This window comes from Furipterus horrens, unplaced genomic scaffold (assembly GCF_987537825.1).
Source record: "Furipterus horrens unplaced genomic scaffold, mFurHor1.1.pri manual_scaffold_2, whole genome shotgun sequence".
In the NCBI taxonomy this organism is placed as follows: domain Eukaryota; kingdom Metazoa; phylum Chordata; class Mammalia; order Chiroptera; family Furipteridae; genus Furipterus; species Furipterus horrens.
The window spans coordinates 119636519-119662103 of record NW_028327172.1 but is presented as its reverse complement, the minus strand read 5'-3'; the positions used below and the strand labels follow the sequence as shown (position 1 = coordinate 119662103).

The 25585-nt window shown below is 36.2% G+C and overlaps 1 protein-coding gene across 1 annotated transcript in view; it reads left to right on the top strand.

Annotated features, from left to right (window-relative positions):
- The window catches only part of SLC9B1 (solute carrier family 9 member B1), a 74968-nt gene that overhangs the window by 45814 nt on the left and 3569 nt on the right, over positions 1-25585 (top strand). Inside the window, exons 9-11 of the mRNA XM_090266365.1 lie at positions 4823-4998; positions 11032-11138; positions 20718-20867. Coding sequence (XP_090122491.1) covers positions 4823-4998; positions 11032-11138; positions 20718-20867 — 433 coding nt within the window. The remainder of the gene's footprint in view (positions 1-4822; positions 4999-11031; positions 11139-20717; positions 20868-25585) is intronic.

Sequence of the window (25585 nt, the reverse complement as noted above, 5' to 3'; positions counted from 1 at the left end):
GGTTTTTGCCTGCTGGGGAGAGACAGAGCCTGCTGGAGACAAAGCCACTATTTTTATTTTTAAGAGTCCAAAACATAGGTTTTGTGTTCGCAGCCATTCCCCTTGAGCTCCAGCAAAGGGAGGGTGGCATGGACTGGAGTCACATGAGGAGAGTCTGGAGTGGGAGTCACTGGGGAGAGATCTGGGGGGAGCAGTTATGGAGATTTCTGTGCAGGAATATACTTGGACACGGCAGCAGCCATCTGTCTCAGGGAGAGCAAGCCCTTCCCAGGGGAAAAGCAATTACATCACCCTGTGGGGTACTGCTCGCCCCAACCTCTTGAATTCCACTTGCACCACCCTCTGGAATCCTGTTCACACTACCCTGCATCTTTTTGTGTTTGTTTTTTATTTGTTTTATTTTGAGTTCTTTTCTTTTCTTCTTTCTTTTCTCCCATCCTGTATCAGCTGATTAATGGGGGGGCTCTTTTAGAGAAAAAAGACTAACTGAATTAGTACACAGGATAAATAATATTAATTTGTGCCATGCTCTTTTTAAATCATTTTTATTGTATTTTTTCTTTACCATTAGTTTCCTTAAAATCCCTCTCCCCCACAGAGTAAGGGAGAACAATGGGGGGAAAATGGGACAACTTTAATAGAACAATAAAAATGTTTTAATTAAAATAAAAACCTCCCCCTGACAGCCACCACACTGTTGTACATGTCCGTGAATCCTTCCACCTTTTTTCTCAATACCTTCATTCTCTGCTCTCCCTCCTTAGCTGTCATCCTTTCTATCTATGAGTCTGTCTCTATTTTGTTTATTAATTCAATTTTTTCATTAGATTTCACATATGACTGAAATCATGTGGTATTGTCTTTCTCTGACTGGCTTGTTTCACTTAGCATAATGTTCTCCATGTCCATCCGTACTGTTACAAAAGGGTAAAACTTTCGTCTTTTATACAGCTGAATAGTATTCCATTATGTAAATGTCCCATAGCTGATTTATCCACTCATCTACTGATGAGCACTTGGGCTGCTTCCATATCTTGCCGATTGTAAATAACACTACAGTGAATATAGGGGTACTTATGTTCTTTCAAATTACTGGTTTGGGTTCCTTTAGCTATATTTCCAGAAGTGAATTGCTGGGTCAAAAGGCAGATCCATTTTTAATTTTTTTAGGTATCTCTATACTGTTTTCCACAGTGGTTGCACTGATCTGTGTTACCACCAACAGTGTAAAAGTGTTCCCCTTTCTTCAACTTCTCACCATACCTTGTTTGTTGATTTATTGATGATAGTCACTCTGACAGGCATGAAATAGTTTCTCATTGTGGTTTTAATTTGCATTTCTCTGATGATTAGTGACATTGAGCATCTTTTTATATGTCTTTTGGCCATCTGTATGTCCTCTTTGACAAAGTGTCTATTCAGGTCGTTGCCCATTTTTTAATTGGGTTGTTTGCTTTTTTGGTGTTGAGTTGTATAAGTTCTTTATAAATCTTGGCTATTAATGCCTTATTAGATCTATTGGTGAATAGGTTCTCTCATTCTGTGGATTGTCTTATTTGTTGATGCTTTCTTTTGCTATACAAAAACTTTTTAGTTTGATATGGTCCCATTTGTCTGTCTCTATGCCACTACATATTGTTTTGATTGCTATGGCCTTATAGTATAGTTTTATATGAGGCAGCATGATTCCCCCGATTTTTTTATTCTTTCTCAGGATTGCTGTTGCTATGTGGGGCCTTCTGTGGTTCCATATAAATTTTTGAAATATTTGTTCTAGACTGTGAAACATGACATTGGAATCTTGATAGGAATTGTGTTGAATTTATAGATTGCTTTGGGTAGCATGGACATTTTAATAATGTTAATTTTTCCTATTCATGAATATGGTATGTACTTCCACTTATTTGTATTGTCTTCTATTTCTTTCTTAAGTATCTTATAATTTTCCAGGTATAAGTTTTTTCACCCTTGGTTAGGTTTATTCCAGGTATTTTATTATTTTTGAAGCAATTGTAAATGGGATTGCCTTTTTTCTTTTCCTTTTGGTTAGTTTGTTATTGGCATATAAAAATGCAACCAAGTTCTGGATATTGAAGGGCTGCCCCAAGCACTGGTTCCTGTCTCTCCTTATTTGAACCACTGACAGAAAAGAGGCTGGCAAAATTTAGATGCCTGAGGTCCACTGAAAACAAAAGTGAGTCCTCTCCATTACTACACCTTTAGAAACATTGCTTTACTGCAGATAGACTTCTGGGAATGCTCCGGAGTAGAAAAAGGCAAAATTCTTCAGCTGGAGATAACACACCCAAGTGCAGAGAATATATATCCTAGAACTGTTTAAGATGCTCTGAGAATTCCTATCTGTGCTGACAGGGAAGGCTTCTCCCTCATGAAGACAGTCTATACAGAATGGAAGAGGTGGCTTTTTTTTAATATGTAAATTTCAACAGTTAATGAAACATGAAGAAGCAGAGAATTATGGCTCAAAGGAACTATCAAAACTTCAGAAACCAATCCTAAACAAAAGAAATGTGTGAATCACCCAACAAATAATTTAAAGTTAACATCATTAAAATGCTCAATGAATCAAAAGAGAACATAGACATCTAAAAGAAATCATGATAATGATGCATGATAAAATGAGATTACAACAAAGAAATAAAAACTATTTTAAAAAATAAATTATTGAGCAGTAGTATACAATAACAAAATTGAAAAAATGACTACAGACTATTGGTAACAGACCGGATTAATCAGAAGGAAGAATTAGTGAACTCATTGACAAGGTCAATTGAATTCAGTCAGAGGAACAAAAAGAAAAACAAAGGAAAGTGAAGAGATCAAAAGGGACTTATGCGATACCCTTAAATAGACCAAACTGCATATTATGGCAGTTCTAGGAGAAGACCGAGAAAAATAGTCATAAAGCCTATTTGAAGAAATAATGGCCAAAAATTATCAAATTTAGAAATGAAATAGACATACACATTTAAGATGCTCTAAGAACTACCACCTGAGTAAAACCAAAGACACCTACACTGACACACTATACTCAAACTTCAAAAGTCACAGAAATAATCTTGAAAACAGCAGGAGAAAACCATGAGTTCCCATAAGGTAATAAATGGATTTCTCAGGAAAAACCTTGCAGACCAGATGGTCTGGAATGATTCAAAATGCTGGAAAAAAAACCTCCAACCAAGAATACTATATCCAACAAATCACATTTAAGAGCTTTATGACATTCAATTTGGCAGTGATTTCTTGGCTATGACACTAAAAGCATAGGCAACCAAAGCAAAAATATGAGGAGAGATATCAAAAAGGAATTTATTTATAAAAAATTGTGTATTTATTCTTACACGTTTAAACTTCAGTCAGCTTCAGAGTATTCTTCATTCCATGTAGTACACCTATTGAGACACTTTTTCCACTGCTCAAAAGAGTTTTTAAACTTATCAATTTTGATGTCTTTTTATGGTTCTGCCATTTTTTGTTTCACCTCTTCCACATCAGCAAAGCATTTCCCTTTGAGGACTTTTTCATCAGGGAAACAAAAAGTCACTTAAGGCAAGACCAGGTGAATATGGAGAGTGGGCATGGGGGTCATGTCATTTTTGGTCAAAAACTACTGAACATTCGGCATGCTGTGGGCAGGTGTGCTCATAAATCACCCATACTGAAATGGTAAAATGCATTAAAAGAGTCTTCAGAAAAATTCACAGAAGCTGAGCGCAGCCTCTCACAACAACACCAGCTGGTACTTGATACAGATGGGACTCTTAGAACACTCATGGAGTGGGAGAAGCCTGTAGTACAAGGGCCCTTCCCTCCAGAATATAATAACAGTATTTTGGAGTCCCCCCTTGTAGATAGATTAGGCTTCATAAAAGTTGAAAACTTTCCCACAGCAAGTGAAACACAAGACAAAAGGCAACACACAAAATAGGAAAAAATAATTGTAAAGCATATATCTGAAAAAGAATTAATATTCAGAATATTTAAAGAATTCCTACAACTCAGCAACAAAAACAAGAACAAAAAACCTGACTAAGTAATGGCAAATGACTTGAATAGACATTTTTCCAAAGAAGATATATAAATGGTCAACAAGTTTGTAAAAGTGCTCGAAATTTGTAATGATTAGAGAAATAAAAATCAAAACCGTTATAAGATATCACTATGGTGGTCACTATTTAAAAAACGGAAAATAATTGTTGGCACAGATGTGGAAAAATTGGAACCTTTGTGCACTGGTGTTAGGAATAAAATTTGGAAAACTGTTTAAAAGTTCCTCAAAAAAACAAATATAGAATTACCATAAAATCAGTAATCCTACTGGGTGTATATACCCAAAAGAATTGAAAGCAGGATCTCAAAGAGATATTGCAGCATTATTTAAGGTGGCCAAAAGGTGAAAGCAGGCCAAATATCCATTTACAGATAAATGGATAGAGAAAGTGTAGTATATACACACAAAGGAATATTATTCAGCTATAAAAAAAGAAAGAAATCTTTTCTCACTCTACAACATGGATGAACTTTAATGATATTATGCTGAGTGAAATAAACCAGGACAAGTACTATATTATTTTAATGGGATATTTAGAATAGTTGAAATCATGGAAACAGAAAATAGCATGGTAGTTGCCAGGGCCTGGGTGAGGGGAAAATTTTACCATTGTTAAATGACATTCACTCAAAGCAGAAATGTTACCCTTCAAGTTGTTGTAAAGATTAATATATTTGTTGTAAATTTTAATAAAAAATTTATTTGGTGAAATGAATGTTTTAAAATTGGTTTTCAAAGTCTTTCTCTCAGTTTTGTAGTAGGTGCTGTGTCTCCTGCTGTTGTTGTCCCTTCCATGCTACTTTTGCAAGAAAAAGGATATGGTGTTGAGAAAGGCATTCCCACCTTACTAATAGCTGCTAGTAGTTTGGATGATATCATGGCTATCACTGGATTTGGTACATGCATGAGCATAGTCTTCTCCACAGGTAAACAAGAAAATACAACCACTGTCATATAGTTTATAGCTTTTTTGTTGTTATTGTTGTTAGTTAAGTAAGGTTTCTAGCTTTCCTTCATTTATTAACCAAGAGTTTTTAAATTTAACGTTTTTATTCTTCATAGAAAGCTCATTCTAGACCAGGAAGGAAATTTCAATGTTAAAAAACCACTACTTAACACAACTGATTTCATTTTAATAACCATATACAGTACTTCAATTAATTTGAGAGCCATTTTACTAGCATTTATCTGCTCATGTTGCTTTTGAATTTTATCACAGTTTTCAATGGAAAATATTAAACAATAGTATTACCAGTACAATAGATATTTTTGAAATGTACCTTTTGATCATCATTGTGAATAAATGGTTGCTTTATTTTTAAGACGACTTACACATATAGAGTGGACAACTGTCTGCCTTTTGGTAGTGGTGGTGAGACAAGATCCTGCACCAATTCTGAATCCCAAGGTGATTTTTTTTTTTTTTTGAGAATTTTTATGAGTTTATTTGAGCCAAACTGATGACAACTGCAGAGAAACAAAATCTCAATGGATTGAGAAAATGCTCTCAAAAAAGACACTTTTGCAATTTATTTTATACATTATAATCAAAGGAGGAGACATAAAGGGGTTACATGAAATCCACTGGTGGTAGATTAGAGAGATGGGAGAAAGCAAAGCCCATAAAATGATTGGATAAAAAGTAAAATGAAGAGACACATACTTCTTTTACATTGGTGGGTATAGGATAGTTAACAATTAGCATTTGCAGTACAAGGAGATGCTATTTGGGCAACAAGATAACTATGAGGGAATCTGGGGTCTCATGCTCTAGAAAATGATTGTGCCTTGAGAGGTCTGGAAAAGGGGGGTTTATTCTGACATTTTAAAGTTATGTTATCTTAGACGCAAAAAGAGAACAGACAGGCACAGTAAGATCGGTTTTTATAAAGAAAGATACCGACCTAGGGCATGACTACCTGCTATGACTTGGTTTTAGTTAGAAAGTTTTAATTCCAGACCATTCTATGTTGCTACTTTACATCTCTGAGTTTGTGAGGCCACCACGCAGACCTTCCCTGAGCTTGTCAGGTTTAGTATGTGGCCCTTTTTATTGTCCTCAGATGTCATGTTGCTAGCTTAAAGTCTGCCATGGTGGGAGTATTTATATCAAGCAAACTGGCAAAATATACAAATTAAGGCATTCTGGCCTATCCCCAGAGACATAGTTCTTAAACTTTTACCACACACCATTACTTCTAGGTCTTTGCACTATGGTCCACTCTCCCTGCAAGGTGATACTTGGTCTTGAATGTCACTCTACAAAAATTGTGAAAGTAAAGATTTCCAAATTTAATAATGCTTTAGTTATCTGCAATGTTTGAAAATTCAGTCTTCTGTATTATTGAAGCAGCAAAATATTTTTAAGTTAAAAAGTAATATATAAGTTTCTCTTGAAATCCTAAGATATAAATTTTTTAAAAGGGAAAAGATAAAAATAAAATGTGCAACAGTCATATATCAGGAATAATATTTCTGATCTTTTTCATGCTTAGTTCATCCAGACACTCTTTCTCTTTCTCTTCCTCTCTCCTCCCAACATTCTTATAAAATTATTGAATATTGACCATACTTGCTTATAACCTGAGTTATTTTGCATAGAATTAAACTGGCTGCATCTTAATAACTTGTTGAAAACTGAAGTTGATTCCCGTATTTTCTATTAAAATAATACATGATTGAACAGCTTATAGCTAAATCGTTGTACATAACTTTAATATTTTCTTAAACTTAAAAGTATAATTGTTCAGCTAAAAAGTATAAAGACTTATAAGCTTTTGAAATATATTGCCACAATATCATGTCCTCCTATAATGTACACGTTTGCCACTTTCTCTTCACCCTTTTCAAAACTAGGTATTGTCTTTTTTCACCTTGCTAATTTGGTAGGTGAAATGTGAAATCTCTTTAAACAAAGTACTTTCGCTACTAGTTATATTAAACAAATGTTTGTGTTTATGGACCGTTGACATTTTAGTATGTATTATAAATCGCTTTTCTTGAAATATTTTGCCTTATAGGTCTGTTCATGTTTTGTTCTTTTTGATTTGTGAAGATTCTTCATAAAATAAAGAATGATAATCCTTTGATTTATAGTCTTTAGTTTTCCCCATTTTTTAATCCTCACCTGAGGATATGTTGATTGATTTGAGAAAGAGGGAGAGGAGAGAGAGAGAGAGAGAGAGAGAGAAACATTGATGTGAGAGAGAAACATTGATCAGTTCCCTCCTGTACACGTTCCAACCACGGGTTGAACCTGCAAACTTTTGGTGTAGGGGACAATGCTCTAACGTGCTGAGCCACCCAACCAGGGCAGTTTTTCCCACTTTTAATTTGACCTTTAAGTTTATAACAATTCTTTTTTGTCATTCAAAAGTTCCAAATTTTTCAAGCGAGAAGGGAGGGAGAAAGACAGGGAGAGAAACATTGATGTGTGAGAGACACATCGATCAATTGCCTCTCGCACGTGCCCCAACAGAGGACCGGGCTGAAAACCAGGCATGTGCCCTGACAGGAATCAAACTGGTGACCTGTAGGTCTGTGGGACAACAGCCAACCCACTGAGCCATACCAGTCAGCGCTAGAAGTTCTAAAATTTTTTATTGACAAATCTGATCGTCTTTATCTTCATTACTGGTATCAGTTATCCCTTCAAAAAAAAAATTTGTGCTCTTCTTTCATTGTGCCAGCTACTGTGCCCAATGCTGAGGATAAACAGTGAACAACAATATTGTTGAGTAATTGCTTGGCACTTGTTCTAAGTTTCAAATATATTTCCACTCATTTATTAGTCACAATAGTGCTGTGATCTGAGAAACAGAGGTTAAATAATGGCCCAAGTCACAAATCAAGTAAGTAGAGGAGTCAAGATACAAATCTGGCACTCTGCCCCTATATCCACATATTTCTTTAAAATTTTTATTTATTTATTTATTTTTAGAGAGGGGGGAAGGGAGGGAGAATGAGAGGAAGAGAAACATTGATTGGTTGCCTCTTTCATGTCCCCAACTGGGGACCTGAACGGAAACCCAGGCATGTGTCCTGACTAGGAATCGGACTGGCAACCTTTCAGTTCGCAGGCCAGTGCTCAATCCCCTGAGCTACATCAATTAGGGCAGACCCACACTTTTAAATGCTATTCTATACTGCCTTTCAACACAGCAATAGAAAAGATCATGTGGCCCATGTTCTCAAGGAGTTCATATTAAAAAATACAATTGTGATGAATGTTACATAGTATAGGATGCTATGGGAGCATACTACAACAAACCAAACCTAATTTGAGGAGGACATAAAATGTGAAAAACCAAGTAGCTACATGCTTAAAGAATCCTCTTTTATTGCATTACTATATGTACTGTCCCTTACAATTTTAAGGACTCTTTAAAGGTTGTATTGGGTTGGCCAGAAAGTTCACTTGGTTTTTTCTATAAGATGGCTCTAATAGCATTTATTTGTCTTTAACTTCATTCAAAACAATTTTGTTAGATTGTATTATGACAGCTGTCATATCTGCATGGATTCTTTTAAAAACATCAAAATTGGTGAGTTTCTGTGTAGCTATTTTAATATTGAAAATAGAAAAAATATGAAACTTATTTGGCATATTATGCTTTATTATTTCAAGAAAGGTAAAGAACACAACTGAAACACACACACACAAAGATTTGTGCTGTGTATAGAGAAGGTGCTATGACAGATTGAACATGTTAAAAGTGGTTTGTGAAGTCTCATGCTGGAAATTTCTTGCTGGGCAATGCTCCACAGTTGGGCAAAGCAGTTAAAGTTGATAACAATCATATCAAGACATTAATTGAGAACCATCAAGTTATACCACATGGGGTATAGCCAACATACTCAAAATATCCTAAATCAATAAGGTTATTCGTTAAAATGAAAAATATGCCTTTTATTTTATGAAAAAAAAAATCCATATGGACGTTTTGGCTAACATAATATTGTGAATATATTTTGGAATATAGTAGCTATCAAGAGCTAACCTCATCTTCTTGGTCAGCTAGCCCTTTTATCATTATAAAATGTCTTTCTGTATCTCTTTTAACAGTATTTGACTTAGTCTATTTTGTCTGATGTATGACCACCCTTGCTCTCATTTGGTTTCCATTTGCATGGAATACCTTTTTCCATCTTTATAGTTACAACAGTCTATTTTGAAATGACAACTTCAATCACATACAGAAACTCTACTCCTTTGCATGTCACCCTCCCTGCTTTATGTTTTTAATATATCAAATTTAACTTTTTATATTGTATATCCATTAACCTAGTTTATAGTTAGTTGATATTTTTATGCTTTTATCTTAAATTCTATAACAGAATGAAAAGTGATGTGCTCAGCATCATTACAGTATACAGGATTTTTAATTCATCTATATATGTACCTTTACCAGAGGTTTATAGGTTTATATTTGTATGCTTTTGTGTTGCTAACATCCTTTTATTTCCACTTGAAGAAGTCCTTTTCTCCTCCTCCTCCTCCTTCTTCTGAAGGCAGGTCTAGGGACAATGAACTTCTTTAGTTTAGCTTTTGTTTATCTGGGGAAATCACTTTCTTGTTCATCTTTGAGGACAATTTTGTGGAATAGTATTCTTGATTAGCAATTTTTTTTTCTTTCAACACTTTGAATATATCATCCTACCCTCTTCTGTCCTATAAGGTTTCTGCTGTGAAATTATCTGATAATCTAATGGGAGGTCGCTTGACATACATAGTAAACTGCTTCTTTTGCTACAACTTCTTAATTGACTTGTGGATTTTCATAAAGATTTTTGGACTACATATTGTTAAGTTGGTGTCTCTGTGGGGTATTGAAATTCTTGGGCTTTCTATTCCAACAATCTTGCTGTTTTTACCCTTCAAATTTTTTTAAATTTATTTTTAGAGAGAGAAAAGAAGGGAGAACGAGAAGGAGAGAAACATCAATGCACAAGAGATATATTGATCGGTTACCTCTTTCACACCCACAAGTGGGAATCTGGCCCACAATCCAGGCATGTGCCCTGACTGGGACTTGAATTGGTGATCTTTCGGTTCACAAGCCAGCATTCAATCCACTGAACCACACCAGCCAGGGCTGATTCTTTATATATATTTACATACCTTACTCAGTTAAAGACACAAAGCATCACTGAACATTTTTTGACCCAGTATCATTTTTTTAAAATTATTATAATTAAGTACAGACATGATAGCATAAAACATATTGAGAACTCAATTGACCCTTGAATAGCCCCAAGATTAACCCTGGAATAAACCTTTTCTTTATGTTGTTATTGTTAAATTGTTTTTTATATTTAAATCATCTTTTCTTTTTCATATAGTATATCAGAGATAAACATTGCCAGCCTTGTGCTAGGTGCCCGAGATGCTTCTTTGTCAATCTCTGTCCATTCTTCTACCTCACCAGATTTCTTAGATAGGGTGTGTGAGGGGAGCACATTGTAGCTTATTAGGTTTTGTTTTCTGGCCTATTTATTCAGTAAACATTTTTCAGTTGACTGTATATGTTAAATTATTTAAGAGTACATATGTAATTTATCAAGTAAATCTGCACAGCCCTGACCCATGTGTCTCAGTTGGCTGGGTGTAGTCCTGCAAAACAAAAGGTCACCATTCGATTCCCAGTCAGGGCACATGCCTGGATTGCGGGTTCAGTCCCTGGTCGAGGTATGTGCGACAGGCACCCAATTGACATTTCTCTCTCACATCAGTGTTTTTCTCCCCCTTTTTCCCTCCCTTCCCCCTTCTCTAAAAAATAAATAAAATCTTTAAAAAATAGATCTACATATTTTTTATATGTTAATATTAATGGATTATTTTTTGTGTATTCTATAAAATACATACCTTTTTCATTAATCACCTAGGTTTGATTTTCTGATGTGCTGGGTATGTAAAAACACTTCTCTATAAAATGTTTTCCTTATGTGTGCCCTTATAGGTGATATACTTAAAAATATTGTAATCTCTTTTTGGAACGTAGTTATTGGTATGCTGACAGGAACAATTTTGGGAATTTTTGTTCGGTATTTTCCAAGTGGAGATCAGGTAAGTAAAAAATAATAATCAACTTTTAGAAGTATAGTATTAGCTAGTCCTTTAAAAAAATTGAACTTTTTAAAGAAGATCCATGAAATATTAAATTCAATGTTTACAGTATTCCCTCACTTATCATGGGTATTACGTTCTAGACCCCCCCGCAATAGGTGAAAATCCATGAAGTAGGAACCTTACATTTATTTTAGTATTTATATATATTTTAAGGCTTTATAAACCCTTCCCACACATTTATAAGTCATTCCCAGTCCCTTATTAACCTTTCCCACTCCCTTATTAACCTTTTCCACACTTTTATAAACACTACTTATGTTCTTAAACATGTTCTATACTCTCAAACCTACGTAACTTTAACAACATATGTATACAGTACCAAAAAATCCCGCGATATAGTGAAAAATCCATGATAAATAACTAAATGTAATATTTTTTTTTTCAGATTTAATGTGTTTTATTGATTAAAATATTACATTTGTGCCACTTTCCCTTCCCTCTGCTCCCCTCCACCCGGTGGCCCCCTCCCTCCAGTTGTCCCCCCCTTTTAGATTATGTCCATTAGTTGTGCTTACAGTTCCTCCCAACCTCTCTCCGTCTATTCCATTCCCTCCTACCATGATCCCCAATTCCTATATCATCCCCCTCCCTCTCCCCACTCCCCCTCCCTGTTGACCTCCCCCCACTATGCTTCCCTTACCCACAGTTCCTTTTCCAATCTCATTGCCTGTTTCGTTTGCCTTTGTTTCATCTCCCTAGCTTCTGTTTTTTAAACCAGTCCCTTTAACTTCTCATATAACAGTGGTTTGGATCTAATGAACTCTCAGTTTTATTTTGTCCTGGAAACACTTTCTCTGTCCTTCTATTCTGAATGACAATTTCGCTGGATAGAGTATTCGTGGTTGTAGGTTTTGGATTTTCATTACTTTGAATATTTCTTGCCAGTCCCTTCTTGCCTGTAGGGTTTCCCTTGAGAAGTCAGCTGATAGTCTAATTGGGACCCCTTTGTACATAATTCTTTTCTTCTCTCTTGCTGCTTTTAAGATTCTCTTTATCTTTAATTTTTGACATTTTGATTATAATGTGTCTTGGAGTGGTTCTCCCTGGGTCCAGTCTCTTGGGAACTCTCCTTGCTTCCTGGACCTGCAAGTCTATTCCCTTCCCCAAGTCTGGGAAGTTCTCCTTTATTATATTTTCACTCAATTTTTCAAGTTCTAGTTCATCTTCCTCATTCTCTGGCAAACCAATGATTCTTATGTTGGGCCTTTTATAGCTGTCCCAGAGGTTTCTGATCCTCTCATTGTTGCTTCCTATTTCCTCTCGCTGCATTGGTTGACTGCTTGTTCCTTCTCCATATTCCAGTTTGTTGAAATGAACTCTGGATTCCTCACCATCTGTCTCGTATGTGGTTTTGTTCCTTTCGTTATGAAAGTTTTTCGCTTCTTTCATATCTTTTTCCTGCTCTTTTGTGAATTCTGTAAGCCACCTGATAACAATGGCCCAGAACTGAGCCTCTGACAGGTTTCTTATCTGTTCATCTGTCAGGTTCTCTATCTGCTGCCTGGTGAGCTGTGCCACCGGGATCTCTATATTTGTCTGCCACATTTTGACAGATGCGTTTTGTTTTCCTGGGCCGGCTGTCCAGGGCAGTGCCTGTGTACGCGTCACAAATCAGCGACCGGCCGGCGCCTGCCTGTCCGCGACCTATTTCGCAGCCCTGTGGTGCTTTCTGTGGGGGCGGGGGTCCAAGATGGATTCACACAGTTATTCAGCTAGGAGACCGGGATCCGTCCTCCCGCCCCCCTGGGCCTCACTGTTCAAGGCGATGCTGCGGCTGCTCCCCAGCGCCGGAGTCGCGCATGCCAGGGGCTTGATTGCCTCCGGGATTTTTCGCCGCCCCGCCTGCCGCTCCGCAAACAGCTTTGCCTTCTTTAACTCTTACCTGCCCAAATGGCACCGCTGGTTTATAACTTCATATGTTGGGCTTCCGTGTAGCTTTATTTTCTGGAATTTCTAGTTATCCTTTGTTTTGAAGTAGTTGTATTCCTCTCTAGTTGTAGAGGGAGACCTAGCGTGTCCGTCTAAGCCTCCATCTTGGCCGGAAGTCCTAAATGTAATATTTTTAAAAATTCCACAATATAGTGAGGCCGCGATAAGTGAACCGCGATATAGAGCGGGACTACTGTATTTTCTTTTCCTAAAAGTAACCTCCAGTGCCTACTCTGTTTAAAACTGAGCACAGCTGTGATTGACACAAGTCAATGCCCAGACTGAAGTCTTTGCTCTGGGAAAATAAGCAATATTAGAAAATAAATTTTTGATGGAGTACATTTATATTTATAAATATAATGAAGGTGTTGAGAGAAAATATATATATATATATACAACTTTTATAAAAAATTATGTATTGACTAAATACACTTAAAAGAAAATATGTATTCTAACCTATCTGCTATGAACAGAGGTAACATATCTTTTTACTATGTTGTTGGTTAAGTTAAGCTTCCTAATGCATAATAAATTTGCAATGGATACTTTAAAAGAAAAATGTACTTAATTCATTCCACCCCACCCCCTTTCTTCACTAAATTGCCTTTTGACTTCTGACAATATTTTCTAATCTCTTTTACGTCACACTTCTTCTTAAACATTTTAGGGGAAATAAGATTCCCATTTACCTCTGCATATTTTCTGAGTTAAATTCACTCCCTTTGACTAAGGTCACACTATTAAACTCAGCCCTTTCCTGCCCTGAAGAATGTGCCATTATTCTTGTACTTCTGTAACGTTCACATTGATTTGCCTGTAACAATTATCATCGCTAATGAAATATTCAGAAATTTATTTTTAAGAATTCATAGTATAGGTTATATAGAACTATAAGTTACATTGGTCTTTTTTGTTTTTTCTTCACTTACAGTTAAAGTATTTTTTATTTTTTATTTTTATTAGACATTTTTTACAACAGTTTATATTTACAGAAAAATTGAAGTTATTAAAGCTATATGGGTTTTATGGTTTTTTTCTTTTTTCATTAAATTTATTGGGGTAACACTTGTTAATACGGTCATATAGGTTCTAAGTGTACAATCTGGGATGTGAGATATGTGTATTGCATTGTGTGCCCACCACCCAAAATCAGATTATTTTCCATCACCATATATTAGCTTCCTTTACCCTTACTACCCCTCTGACATCCCTTCCTTCTGGTAACTACCATACTGTTGTCTGTGTCTATAAGTTTCAGTTTTATATCCCACAGATGAGTAAAATCATATGGTTCTTAGCTTTTTCTGACTTATTTTACTTAGCATAATATTCTCAAGGATCATCCATTTTGTCACAAATGGAATTATTTCATCTTTTCTTATGCTGAGTAGTATTCCATAATACATGTGCACCACATCTTCTTTATCTAGTTCTCTATCAAAGGACACTTAGGTTGTCTCCATGTCTTGGCCACCATGAATAATGCTGCAATGAACATAGGGGTGCATATATCTTTTTGAATAAATGTTTTTGAGTTTTTTAGATAGATACCCAGAAGAGGGTCCTGGGTCATATGGTCATATTCTTAATTTTTGAGGACCCACGATACTGTTGTCCACAGTGGCTGTCCCCAGTTTACATTTCCACCAGCAGTGAATGAGGGTTTGTTTTCCTCCACAACCTTGCCAACACTTGTTATTGCCTGTCTTGTTAATAACAGTCATTCTAACAGGTGTGAGGTGGTATTTCATTGTAATTTTGATTTGGATTTCTTTAATAACTAGTAAAATTGAGTATCTTTTCAAATATCTGTTGCCATTTGTATGTCTTCTTAGAAGAAGTGTCTGTTCTGGTCTTCTATCCACTTTTTATTAGATTGTTTATTTGTTTGGTGTTGAGTTGTATGAGTTCTTTATATATTTTGGATATTGACCCCTTATTTGCAAATACTTTCCCTTTGGCTGGTTGCCTTTTTGTTTTGTGGGTAGTTTCTTTTACTGTGAAGAAGCTTTTTAGTTTCATATAGCCCCATTCATTTATTTTTATCTTCCCTTGCCTTTGGGCTCAAATTCATAAAACATTCTCTACACCAAGGTCCATAAGTTTAGTACCTATGTTCTTATTTATGTAATTTATTGTTTCAGATATTATATTTAGGTCTTTGATCCATTTTGAAACTGTAGTCTAGTTTCATTGTTCTGCATGTGGCTTTCCAATTTTCCCAGCACCATTTACTGAAGAGGCTTTCTTTTCTCCATTGTGTGTTATTGGCTCCTTTGTCAAAAATATGGTTTTATTTCTGGGCTATGAATCTTGTTCCAATGGTCAGTGTATGTGCTTTTCTCTCAGTTTCATGCTGATTTGATTTTTGTAGATCTGTAGTATAATTCGTAGTGCGATGCCTCCAGCTTTATTGTTTTTTCTCAGGATTGCTTTGGTTATTTGGGGTCCTTTGTGCTTCCATACAAATCCGATGAATTTTTGTTTTACTTTTTAAAAAATGATACTAGGATCTTGTTTGCGATTATATTAAATCTGTATATTGCTTTGAGTAATATGGCCATTTTAACTATGTTGAATCTTTCAATCCATAAATGCAGAATATCTTCCATTCATGTTATCTTTTTCAATCTCTTTTAATAATGATTTGTAGTTTTCAATATATAGATCTTTCACATAATTTGTTAAGTTTATTCCTAGGTATTTTCTTCTGTGGCTGTAATTGCAAAAGGAACTGTTTAATTTCTCTTTCTAAACTTTCATTATTAGTATCTAAGAAGGCAGTGAATTTTTTGTACATTGATTTTGTATCCTGAAATTCTACTGCATTTATTTATTGTTTCTAATAGGTTTTTTGGTGGTGTCTTTAGGGTTTTCTATATACAAAATCATGTCATCTACAAAAAGTGGCACTTTTACTTACTTCTTCCCAATTTGGATTACTTTTATGTCTTTCTGTTGCCAGATTTCTCTGGCTAGGAGTTCCAGAACTATGTTGAATAAGAGTGCTGAGAGTGGGCATCCTTGTCTTTTTCCTGGTTTTAGACAAAAAGCTTTCAGTTTTTCACCATTGATTATGATATTAACTGGGGATTTGTCATATATGGTCTTTATTATGTTGAGGTACTTTCCTTCTATACCCATTCTATTGAGTGTTTTAATCATAAGTAGATTTTGTATCTTATCAAATGCCTTTTGTGAATCTATTAATAAGAGCACATACTTTTTATCTTTTATTTTGTTAATGTGGTGTATTACATTGATCAATTTGCATATGTTGAACCATCCTTGGGTCCCTGGAATAAATCCCACTTGATTGTGATTTATTATTTTTTAATGTATTATTGTATTCAATTTACTAATATTTTGTTCAGGATTTTTGCATCTATATTCATCAGAGATATTGGTCTGTAGTTTTCTTTTTGTGTGTTATCCTTGCCAGTTTTTGGTATGAGGTTTATGTTGGCCTCATAAAATGTGTTAGGAGGTATTTCCTCTTCTTCAATTTTTGGCAAGAATTTGAGAAGAATAAGTATCAAGTGTTCATTGAATTTTTGGTGGAATTCACTAGTGAAGCCATCTGGCCCTGAACTTTTATTTGGGGGGAGGTTTTGGATGGTTGTTTCAATTTCTTCACTGTTTATTGATCTATTTATATTTTCCAATTCTTCAAGATTCAGTCTAGAAAGGTTATATATTTCTAGGGACTTGTTCATTTCTTCTAGGTTATTGGATTTGATGGCATACAATCCTTCATAGTATTCTACTATGATCCTTTGTATATCTGTGATGTCTGTGGTAACTTATCCTCTTTCATTTCTTATATTTTGTATGAGTCTTTTCTCTTTTTTTCCTTAGTGAACCTAGCCCGGGGTGTGTCAATTTTATTAATCTTTTCAAATAACCAGCTTCTTGTTGTATTAATTTTTCATATATTCTTATGTTCTGTAGTTCATTCAACTCTACTCTAATTTTTATTATTTTCTTTCTTCTGTTGACTTGGGTTGCTTTTGTTCCTCTTCTAGTTCTTTAAGATATAATGTTAGGTTGTTTATTTGTAATTTCTCTTGTTTCTTGAGATAGGCCTGTAATGATTAAAAAAAGCTTTCTCTTACTACTGCTTTCACTGCATCCCAGAAGTTTTGATACATTGTATTGTCATTCTCTTTTGTCTCTATATTAGTTTGACCTCACCTTTTATTTCTTCTTTTACCCAGTCCTTTTTTAGTAGTATGTTGTTTGGTCTCCGCATACTTGTGGGTTTCTTTACTTCCTTTTTGCAGTTGATTTCTAATTTCAAACATTGTGATCAGAGAATTTGTTGAGATTAGTTTTGTGACCCAACATATGTTCTGTCCTTGAGAATGTTCCATGTGCACTGGAGAAGAAAGTATTACATGATATTCTGGGTTGAAATGCTCTGTAGATGTCAATTTTTTTATTTGGTCTAAGGTATCATTTAAGGCCAATATTTCTTTATTGATTTTCTCCTGTTTGGATGACCTATCTAGAGCTGTCAATGAACTATTAAGGTCACCAACTATGATTGTGTTTTTGTCTGTTTCTCTTTAGTTCTGATAGTTGTTGCTTTTTATATTTCAATGGTCCAATTGAGTGTGTGTGTGTATGTGTGTGTGTGTGTGTGTGTGTGTGTGTGTGTGTTGTGTATTTAATCCTCACCTGAGGGTATGTTTACTGACTTTAGAGGCAGCTAAAGGGAGAGAGAGAAAGAGAAGCATCAATGTGAGACAGGAACATGGATCAATTGCCCCCGTTACACACCCTGACTAGGGACCAGACCCACAACCTAGGTATGTGCTGTGATTGGGAATCAAACTCGCAACCTTTGTGGTGCACAAGACAATGTTCCAACCAACTGAGGCACCCAGCCAGGGCAGAATGCATGCATATTAAGAAATATTATGTCTTCCTAATGTAGAGTCCTCTTTATCATTATAAAATATCCATCTTTTTTACTTGTTACCTTTGTTATCTTGAAATCTATTTTGTCAGATATAAGTAGGGCTACATCTGCTTTTTATTTGTTTAGAGAATCATTTTCCACCCTTTCACTTTGAGTCTAAACTTTTAACTGTCTCCTTAAGGCAGCATATGGTTGGCTTTTGTTTTTTTAATTTAGTCTGCTACTCTGTGCTTTATTGGTGAAGTCAGTCCATTTACATTTATGATAATTATTAATGTGTGAGGATTTCCTATAGCCATTTTATCTTTTGTTTCCTGGTCGCTCTGTGTCTCCATTGGTTCTTTTTCCTTTATGTTTCAGTCTGTATTTTTTTTTTATTTTATGGTATTCCATACTTCTTTCCTCTTTTTCTTCTTTTTAAAAATATATATCTCAGTTTTGGGGGGTCTTTTATGTGGTTAGCAGTAGGTTTATGAAAAAGAAATGTTCATATATACAGTAGTCCTTTTTCTTTTGAATGCATCTGATTTCCATTCACCTTTGTAAATTAAGACCTTTGCCCCCTCCACTTTTATGTTCTTGTTGTCACAAATTATCCCTGTTTATGTTATAAGTTTGTTGGGATCTTATTCATAGTTTTGTGAGCTTTGTTTTTTGTTTCAGGGAGAAATACCTCCTTGAGTGTTCCTGCAGTTAATGTATTCTTATGCTAAATTTTGTCAGCTTTTGATCTGGAAAAGTCTTTATTTCTCCTTCATATTTAAAGAATAACTTTGCTGGATATATTGTTGGGGGTAATTTATCTCTTCCAATAGTTTACATATTTGGTTCCACTCTCTTCTGGCTCATAGAGTTTCTTCTGAGAAGTCCGATGATAATTTGATGGGCTTTCCTTTATAGGTTACTTTCTTCTTTTCCCTGATTGCCTTGAGAATTGTTTCTTTGTCAATAATATTTGACAGCTTTAATACAATGTGCCTTGGAGAAGACCTCTTTGGATTGAAGTAACTAGGTGTTCTATTTGCTTCTTGGATTCAAGAGCTAGTTCTTTCCATGGGTTTGGGAAGTTCTCATAAACTATTTGTCTGAATAGGCTCTCCATTCCCTTCTTCCTCTCTTCTTCTCCTGGTATGCCTATTATTCTTATATTGTTCTTTATGATAAAGTCAGATAGTTCTTGTAGAGTTATTTCATTTTTAAAAATTGTTTTACGCTCAAGTCTCTTCTTCACTCTTCGTCATTTCTAGACTTCTATCTTTGATATCACTAATCCATTTCTCTGTCTGGTCCGCCCTATTTCCTATGCTCACTAGTTTATTCTTAATCTCTTTTACTAGTTCTTCATCTCCATAATGTTTGATTTTTTGTAAAGTTTCAGTATCTTTGGTAAATACTCCTTTTGTTCATTGGTTTTCTGAATGCATTAAATTGTTTGCATTGTCTTAGATCTCATTGAGTATTTTCAGAACAGCAATCTTGAATTTTCTGTCATTTATGTCACATATTTTCATGTCTTTAAATTTGTTTTCTGGAGATTTAAAAAATTTCTGTCCTAGCTGCTTTGTTACCTTGGTTATTCATGGTATTTGATGGATTCCTTCTCTGTCTAGACATCTAGCACTTAAGTTGATTGATAAGAAGTCTTTGTATTCTTTTCCAGTAGGTGTTGCTGAATCATAAATTTTTAGCTCTGTGAAATCCCAGTGCTGTCCTCTGCAGCCAGATTCTGCAATGTAGCCATGATATTTGGGGGTTGGGAGGGCTGGGGCAACCAGCCATCTTCTCTGTTTTGCCCTCCTGGTAATGGCAATGTTGGATCTCATGGGGTGCACCCCTATGCACCAATCCAGGGCCTGGTTATAGAATGCGCACCCTTTGCTCAAGGAAAAAAGGTGATTCTATAATGCCAGTTCTTGGGTTTGCAGATAATGTGGTCTGCAATCCAACACCAAGGGTGAAGGGAGACAATTTCTGGGAGGCTATGGGGCAACAGGTCTCCATGGCTTTGTTTCTCTGTCTGGAATGTTGCCATACCCTCTTGCTGCGTTCTTGCCCAGATCTCTGTGCTCAGCTGCAGCTGGTACCGCCCACTCCTGCAGGCTTGCTCACCAAATCTCTTTGCTCCTCCCAGCTGAAGGGAGCACCAGCCACAGCCAGATTCATGCCCTCTCCAGGCTGAGTCCCGCAGTAACATCCTGCTGCAGGGCTATGTTCATGGCTCATCTCAGCCCTTCTCCCTTCTCACATCCCCCATTTGTTTCCACTTGCCCACCTTAGATGTCTCAATACACCAGTCTCTCAGGTGTGTTTGTGGGTTGAGCAGGGAGTCCTTGTTCAGTTATAGCTGCTCAAATTGTTGAAACTTCAATGGGAGAAACCAAGGGGATCCCTCTCACTGCAATTCCTCTGACATATTAAAATATTTTAACCACTTTACTGACGTTAGTGTCAGAGATATGGCAGATGAAACTTAATAATTACAAATTTTGTCACTTGTTACAAAGTCCGCTAAAACATTTGGTTAGAAGAAAGACAAATTTTTAGATATTATTTAATATAATATATAAAGACATGGTATCAAAAGGTCAATAATAAATTATAGATATTGTGAATATTGTATTATATTTAATGTAAATAATTTGTAAAAATTTATCTAACTCTAGACGAATCTTCCATTGAAGAGAGCAGTCCTCATTTTGAGCATGTGTGTTACTGCTGTCTTAGGCAGCAGTCGTCTTGGTGTACATGGAGCTGGAGAGTTATGTACACTAATGCTGTCTTTCATTGGAGGAATGAGTTGGTCCAATGAAAAGGTAAATATTTTTAATATACCATTTTTTAATGATAAAATCACTGCATTGATTTTTACATTAAAATGGACATTTAGGAGATCTGATTCTGGTTGAAACATATTCTAGAAGTTTGTATCTCTGAGGAAGTATACAAGTCAATAAAGAAAACAAAGTATTTTAGGAACAGGACCTGCACATGCACAAACCACAATCAGGAGTTGTTATTACATGATTATACAATTTTATTGATTTAATTATTTTCTTAATTGAAATTTTAGTTATACAATTAATACATGAAAACATGCTCTTAAAAGATTAAACAATACAGAAGACCCACATATAGAATCAATTTTAAAAGACTCCTTTTACCCAAATGTCTAATATCCCTTCCTAGGATTAATCATTTCCTCCAATCAGTCCACTATTTGTAGACATTTAGATCATTTTTTATTTTTTGTTATTACAAACAGTGCTGCCATGAACAGTCCTGTTCATGTGTCTTTTTGCAAATGTACAAGTTCACCTGTTGGAATATATTCCTAGAAATGGAATTGTTGAATTTAGAAATGTTATGTTTCTATTTTGATGGGTACTTCCAAATTATCCATTTAAAAGTTTTTATTTATTTACACTACTTACTACCAAAAGTGTAGGAGAGTCCCTAATATCTCAACCTATCAATGGGTAAAAACTATATAACATTTTTATGAACTATTACTCAAAATAAAAAATAAAACTTGTCATTTGCAACAACATGGATGTATATAGAGGGTACTTAGCTAAGTGAAATAAGTCATACAAAGAAAGATAAATATTGTATTCTTTTACTTATATGTGTAATATAAAAACAAAACAGCCCTGATCAGTGTGGCTCAGTTGGTTGGGTGTCATCCTGCAAAGCAAAGGGTTGCCAGTTCATTTCCCAGTCAGGGCATATATCTGGGTTGTGGGTTCTGTCCCCAGTCATGGTACATACAAGAGGCAACCTATGACTGTTACTCTCTCACATTGATGTTTCTCTCCTTCTATTTCTCCCTCCCTTCCCTCTCATTAAAAATAAATAAAATATTTAAAAAATAAAAATAAAAAGCAAAAAAACAAGGTAAAACAAAAACAGAATCATAGATATAGAGCACAAGCTGATGCTTATCAGAGGAGAGAGGGATGGGGAATGGGGGGAATAGGTGAAAAACATGAAAGACAATAAGAGATACAAGCTTGCAACTTTAAAATAAAAAGTTGACTGGGATTTCCGGCCAAGATGTAGGCATTGACAGACATGCCATGTCTCCTCCACAACTAAGAAGGAATACAACTACCTCAAAACTAGAGACAACCAGAAGTTCCAGAAAATCAAGCTGCATGTAAGTCCAACAGACAAAGATATAAAGAAGAAATACTCATCCAGACAGGTAGGAGGGGTGGAACTGGGGTGGAGAGGATGTGGTGTGGTGGTGGCAGCAGTAGCGGCAGCAGCAGGCCAGCAGGAAGCAGTTACATGTTTTAAAAAGTCAGGAGGGATCCCTGGTGTTGGGTTCCCAGCACCTCACCAGACAGCACAGCTCACTGTCCCAGCACCAGGGAAAATCAAGCCTCATTGCTTCTGACTGAGCAAACCAATAGGGGTTAGGGCGGAGGCAGAAACTGCCAGTCTCTCAGCAGAGTCCGCTTGTTTAAAGGACCCCCACAGTCCTAGAACATCCACAGACACACCCACTCTGGAAACGATGGCCAGAGCAACTGCTAGAGGGGTGCCAATCCCATACGGAAGTACAAGAAGTGCCTGGAAAAGGGGTGAGTGCTGGGCAAGCAGCATTGTTCCCTCTCAGACCCCTCCCCACATATAGCACCGCAATGTGGTGAAACGGGTGGCCCTGTACTGATGAAAACCTAAGGCTCCGCCCCTTTCAATGTAACAGGAGCAACAGCTCTGCTAAGATACAGAAGCAAACAAACACAGGAGCCTGTCAAGATGAGGAGACACCTTCTCCCCAAGATGGAGGCCTAGGCTGACATGCTCCATCTCCCTCCACAACTAAGAAGGAATACAACTACTGCAAACCCAGGAATAACCAGGAATTACAGAAAATAAAGCTACATGGAAGTCCAACATATGAAGTTATAAAGAAGTGGTGCTCATCCAGATGGGTAGCAGGGGCGAAGCTGGGGCGGAGAGATCAAGCTGTGCTGGTGGCAGCAGCTCTGGCAACAGCAGTGGGACAGCACTAAGCACAGACACCCATATTTAAGGGGAGGCAAGAAGTGTCTGGGGAGCACTCCCAGCTGCAGACCAAACCCATCAGCCTGCAATTCCAACACTAGGGAAGGAAGACCCCCATTACCTTTTACTGTGAGGGCCAGAGGGCATGGGGACGGAGGAGGAGGTTCCCAGTCTCTCAGCGGAGAGGGAATGGCAGGAATCTATCTTGGACCCCCACCCCCAAGCAAAACACCATATTGTGGTGAGAAGGGCTACCCAGTTGTGATGAGTGCACGGGGCTCCAGTCTCTGTAGCATAGGGGGTGTGACAGCCCCACCCAGGAAGCAAAAGTAAACACAAAACTGTCAGGATGACACAGATCATGATAGAAATCCCAATCATGCAGCTGACCAGATAGCAAATATCTAATCTAATGGCTCAGCAGGTAGGAAACCTTTTTGAGGCTCAGTTCAGAGGTTTGGTTACATGAATGTTTACAGACCTAACAGATCTTAAACAAGATGGGGAAGGAGTGAATACTAACCCTGCAGAAATGAATAAAAACACATATGAAACTAGTGGTGAGGGAAAGAAAACCAGAGATCCAATCAACAAATCGGAACATAGGGAAAGGACAGTCAACCAGTTCAGAAAGAGGAAATGAAAAGTGAGGAAAATGAGGAGAGGCTCAGAAACCTATGGGACAGCTATATGCAGACCAACATCCAAATCATAGGATTGCCAGAAGGTGAAGAAGAGGAACTAGAAATGGAAAAATTATGTGAAAAAATAATGAAGCAGAACTTCCCTAACTTGGGGAAGGAAATAGACTTACAAGCCCAAGAAGCACAGAGCATTCCAAAAAAACTGGACTCAGGGAGAACCACACCAAGACAGATTAGAATCAAAATGTCAAAAATTAAGGATAAAGAGAGAATCTTCAAAGCAGGAAGACAGAAGAAGAGAATTACATACAAAGGCATCCCAACAAGACTATCAGCTGATTTCTCAAAAGAAACTCTGCAGGCAAGAAGGGACTGGCAAAAAATATTCAAAGTAATGAAAAGAAAAAACCTACAATCACGATTACTCTATCCAGTGAAGCTGTCATTCAGAATAGAAGGGCAGAGAAAATGCTCCCAGGACAAAGTAAAACTGAAGGAGTTCATCATATCCAAATCACTGTTATATGAAATGTTAAAGGGACTTGTTTAGGAGAAGGAGGATCAAAACTATGAACATTAAAATGAAAACTGTATCACAACAACCAACAACATCAGCTAGGGAATTGAAACAAAGGCAGACTAGGCAACAAGAGTGGGAAAAGCATTATAGGTGTGGGGAACATTTTGGGGGTAGGTCAGTCAGGAGGGGGAAAGGGGGAAAGGGAGGGAGATGGTACAGGAATTAAGAAGCATAGTAGGAAGGAGTGGAGTAGACAGGAAGATGTTGAGAAGAACTATATGCACAACCAATGGGCATGGACTAAGGGGGGGCGGACAACTGGAGGGATGGGGGTCAATGGGTGGAGGGGAACAAAGGAAAAGAAGTTGGGACAACTGTAACAGCATAATCAATAAAGCATATTAAAAAACAAAACAACAACAACAAAAAAAAACAAGTCACAGTGATGTAATGTATAGCACAGGCAATATAGTCAATAGTATTGCAATAATCTTGTTTATGATGTCTTTTGTCTAGAAGTAAAATTTCCTATAGTCAAACCAGTCAGTTTTTCCTTTTTATTTTGGATTCAGTATCTTATTTAAGCAAGTTTTATTTACTCAAGGTCATAAATATTATATCTTCTATGTTATCATCTAAGACTTTAGTAGGTTTTTTTTTTTTGTTTTTGCATTTAGTTCTTTTATCCACCTGGAATTTATTTTTGTGAATGCCGTGAGATAAGAATATGTGTATGTGTATGTGTATGTTTGTATATGTATTTGTAGACATACATGTATACATATAATAGATGTATATACATATAAATAGATATAGTTAATTTTGGGCATTTTATTGATTAACATTAATTATTCAGTGACCTTTAAGTGCCTCTTTTAACATGACCTAAACCCTCACATATATCTAAGTTCATTTCTGGAATCTAATCCTACTTATCTACTCCTATGGACATTCTACTTTAAATCTATCTTAAAACATAAACATAGTTTTATGTCTCAAAAGCTAACCTAAAAGATTTTCTCTCATTGTACTAATTTTTTTAAGTATTTCTTGGCTGTTGCTACCCATATGCTTCCTTAGGTAAATTTTAGAATCAGTTTGAGATGTTTCCTACCCAAAAGTATACCTGCCTTTTGTTTAGTATCCCAATAAAATCATAATTATAAATGGAATTAAATGGTTATTAAATTATAATTAGATAAATAAAATTAAAACTACTAGAATTCTCTTTTTATATGATAAAGGAAACCAGACCACAAAAAAATGGACTTTAAAGATTAAAAGTAACAAATAAGATAATGTGCTATAAAAAGGAAGAACAATATTGCTTTTTCTTTGTTTTTTCCTCTTTTAA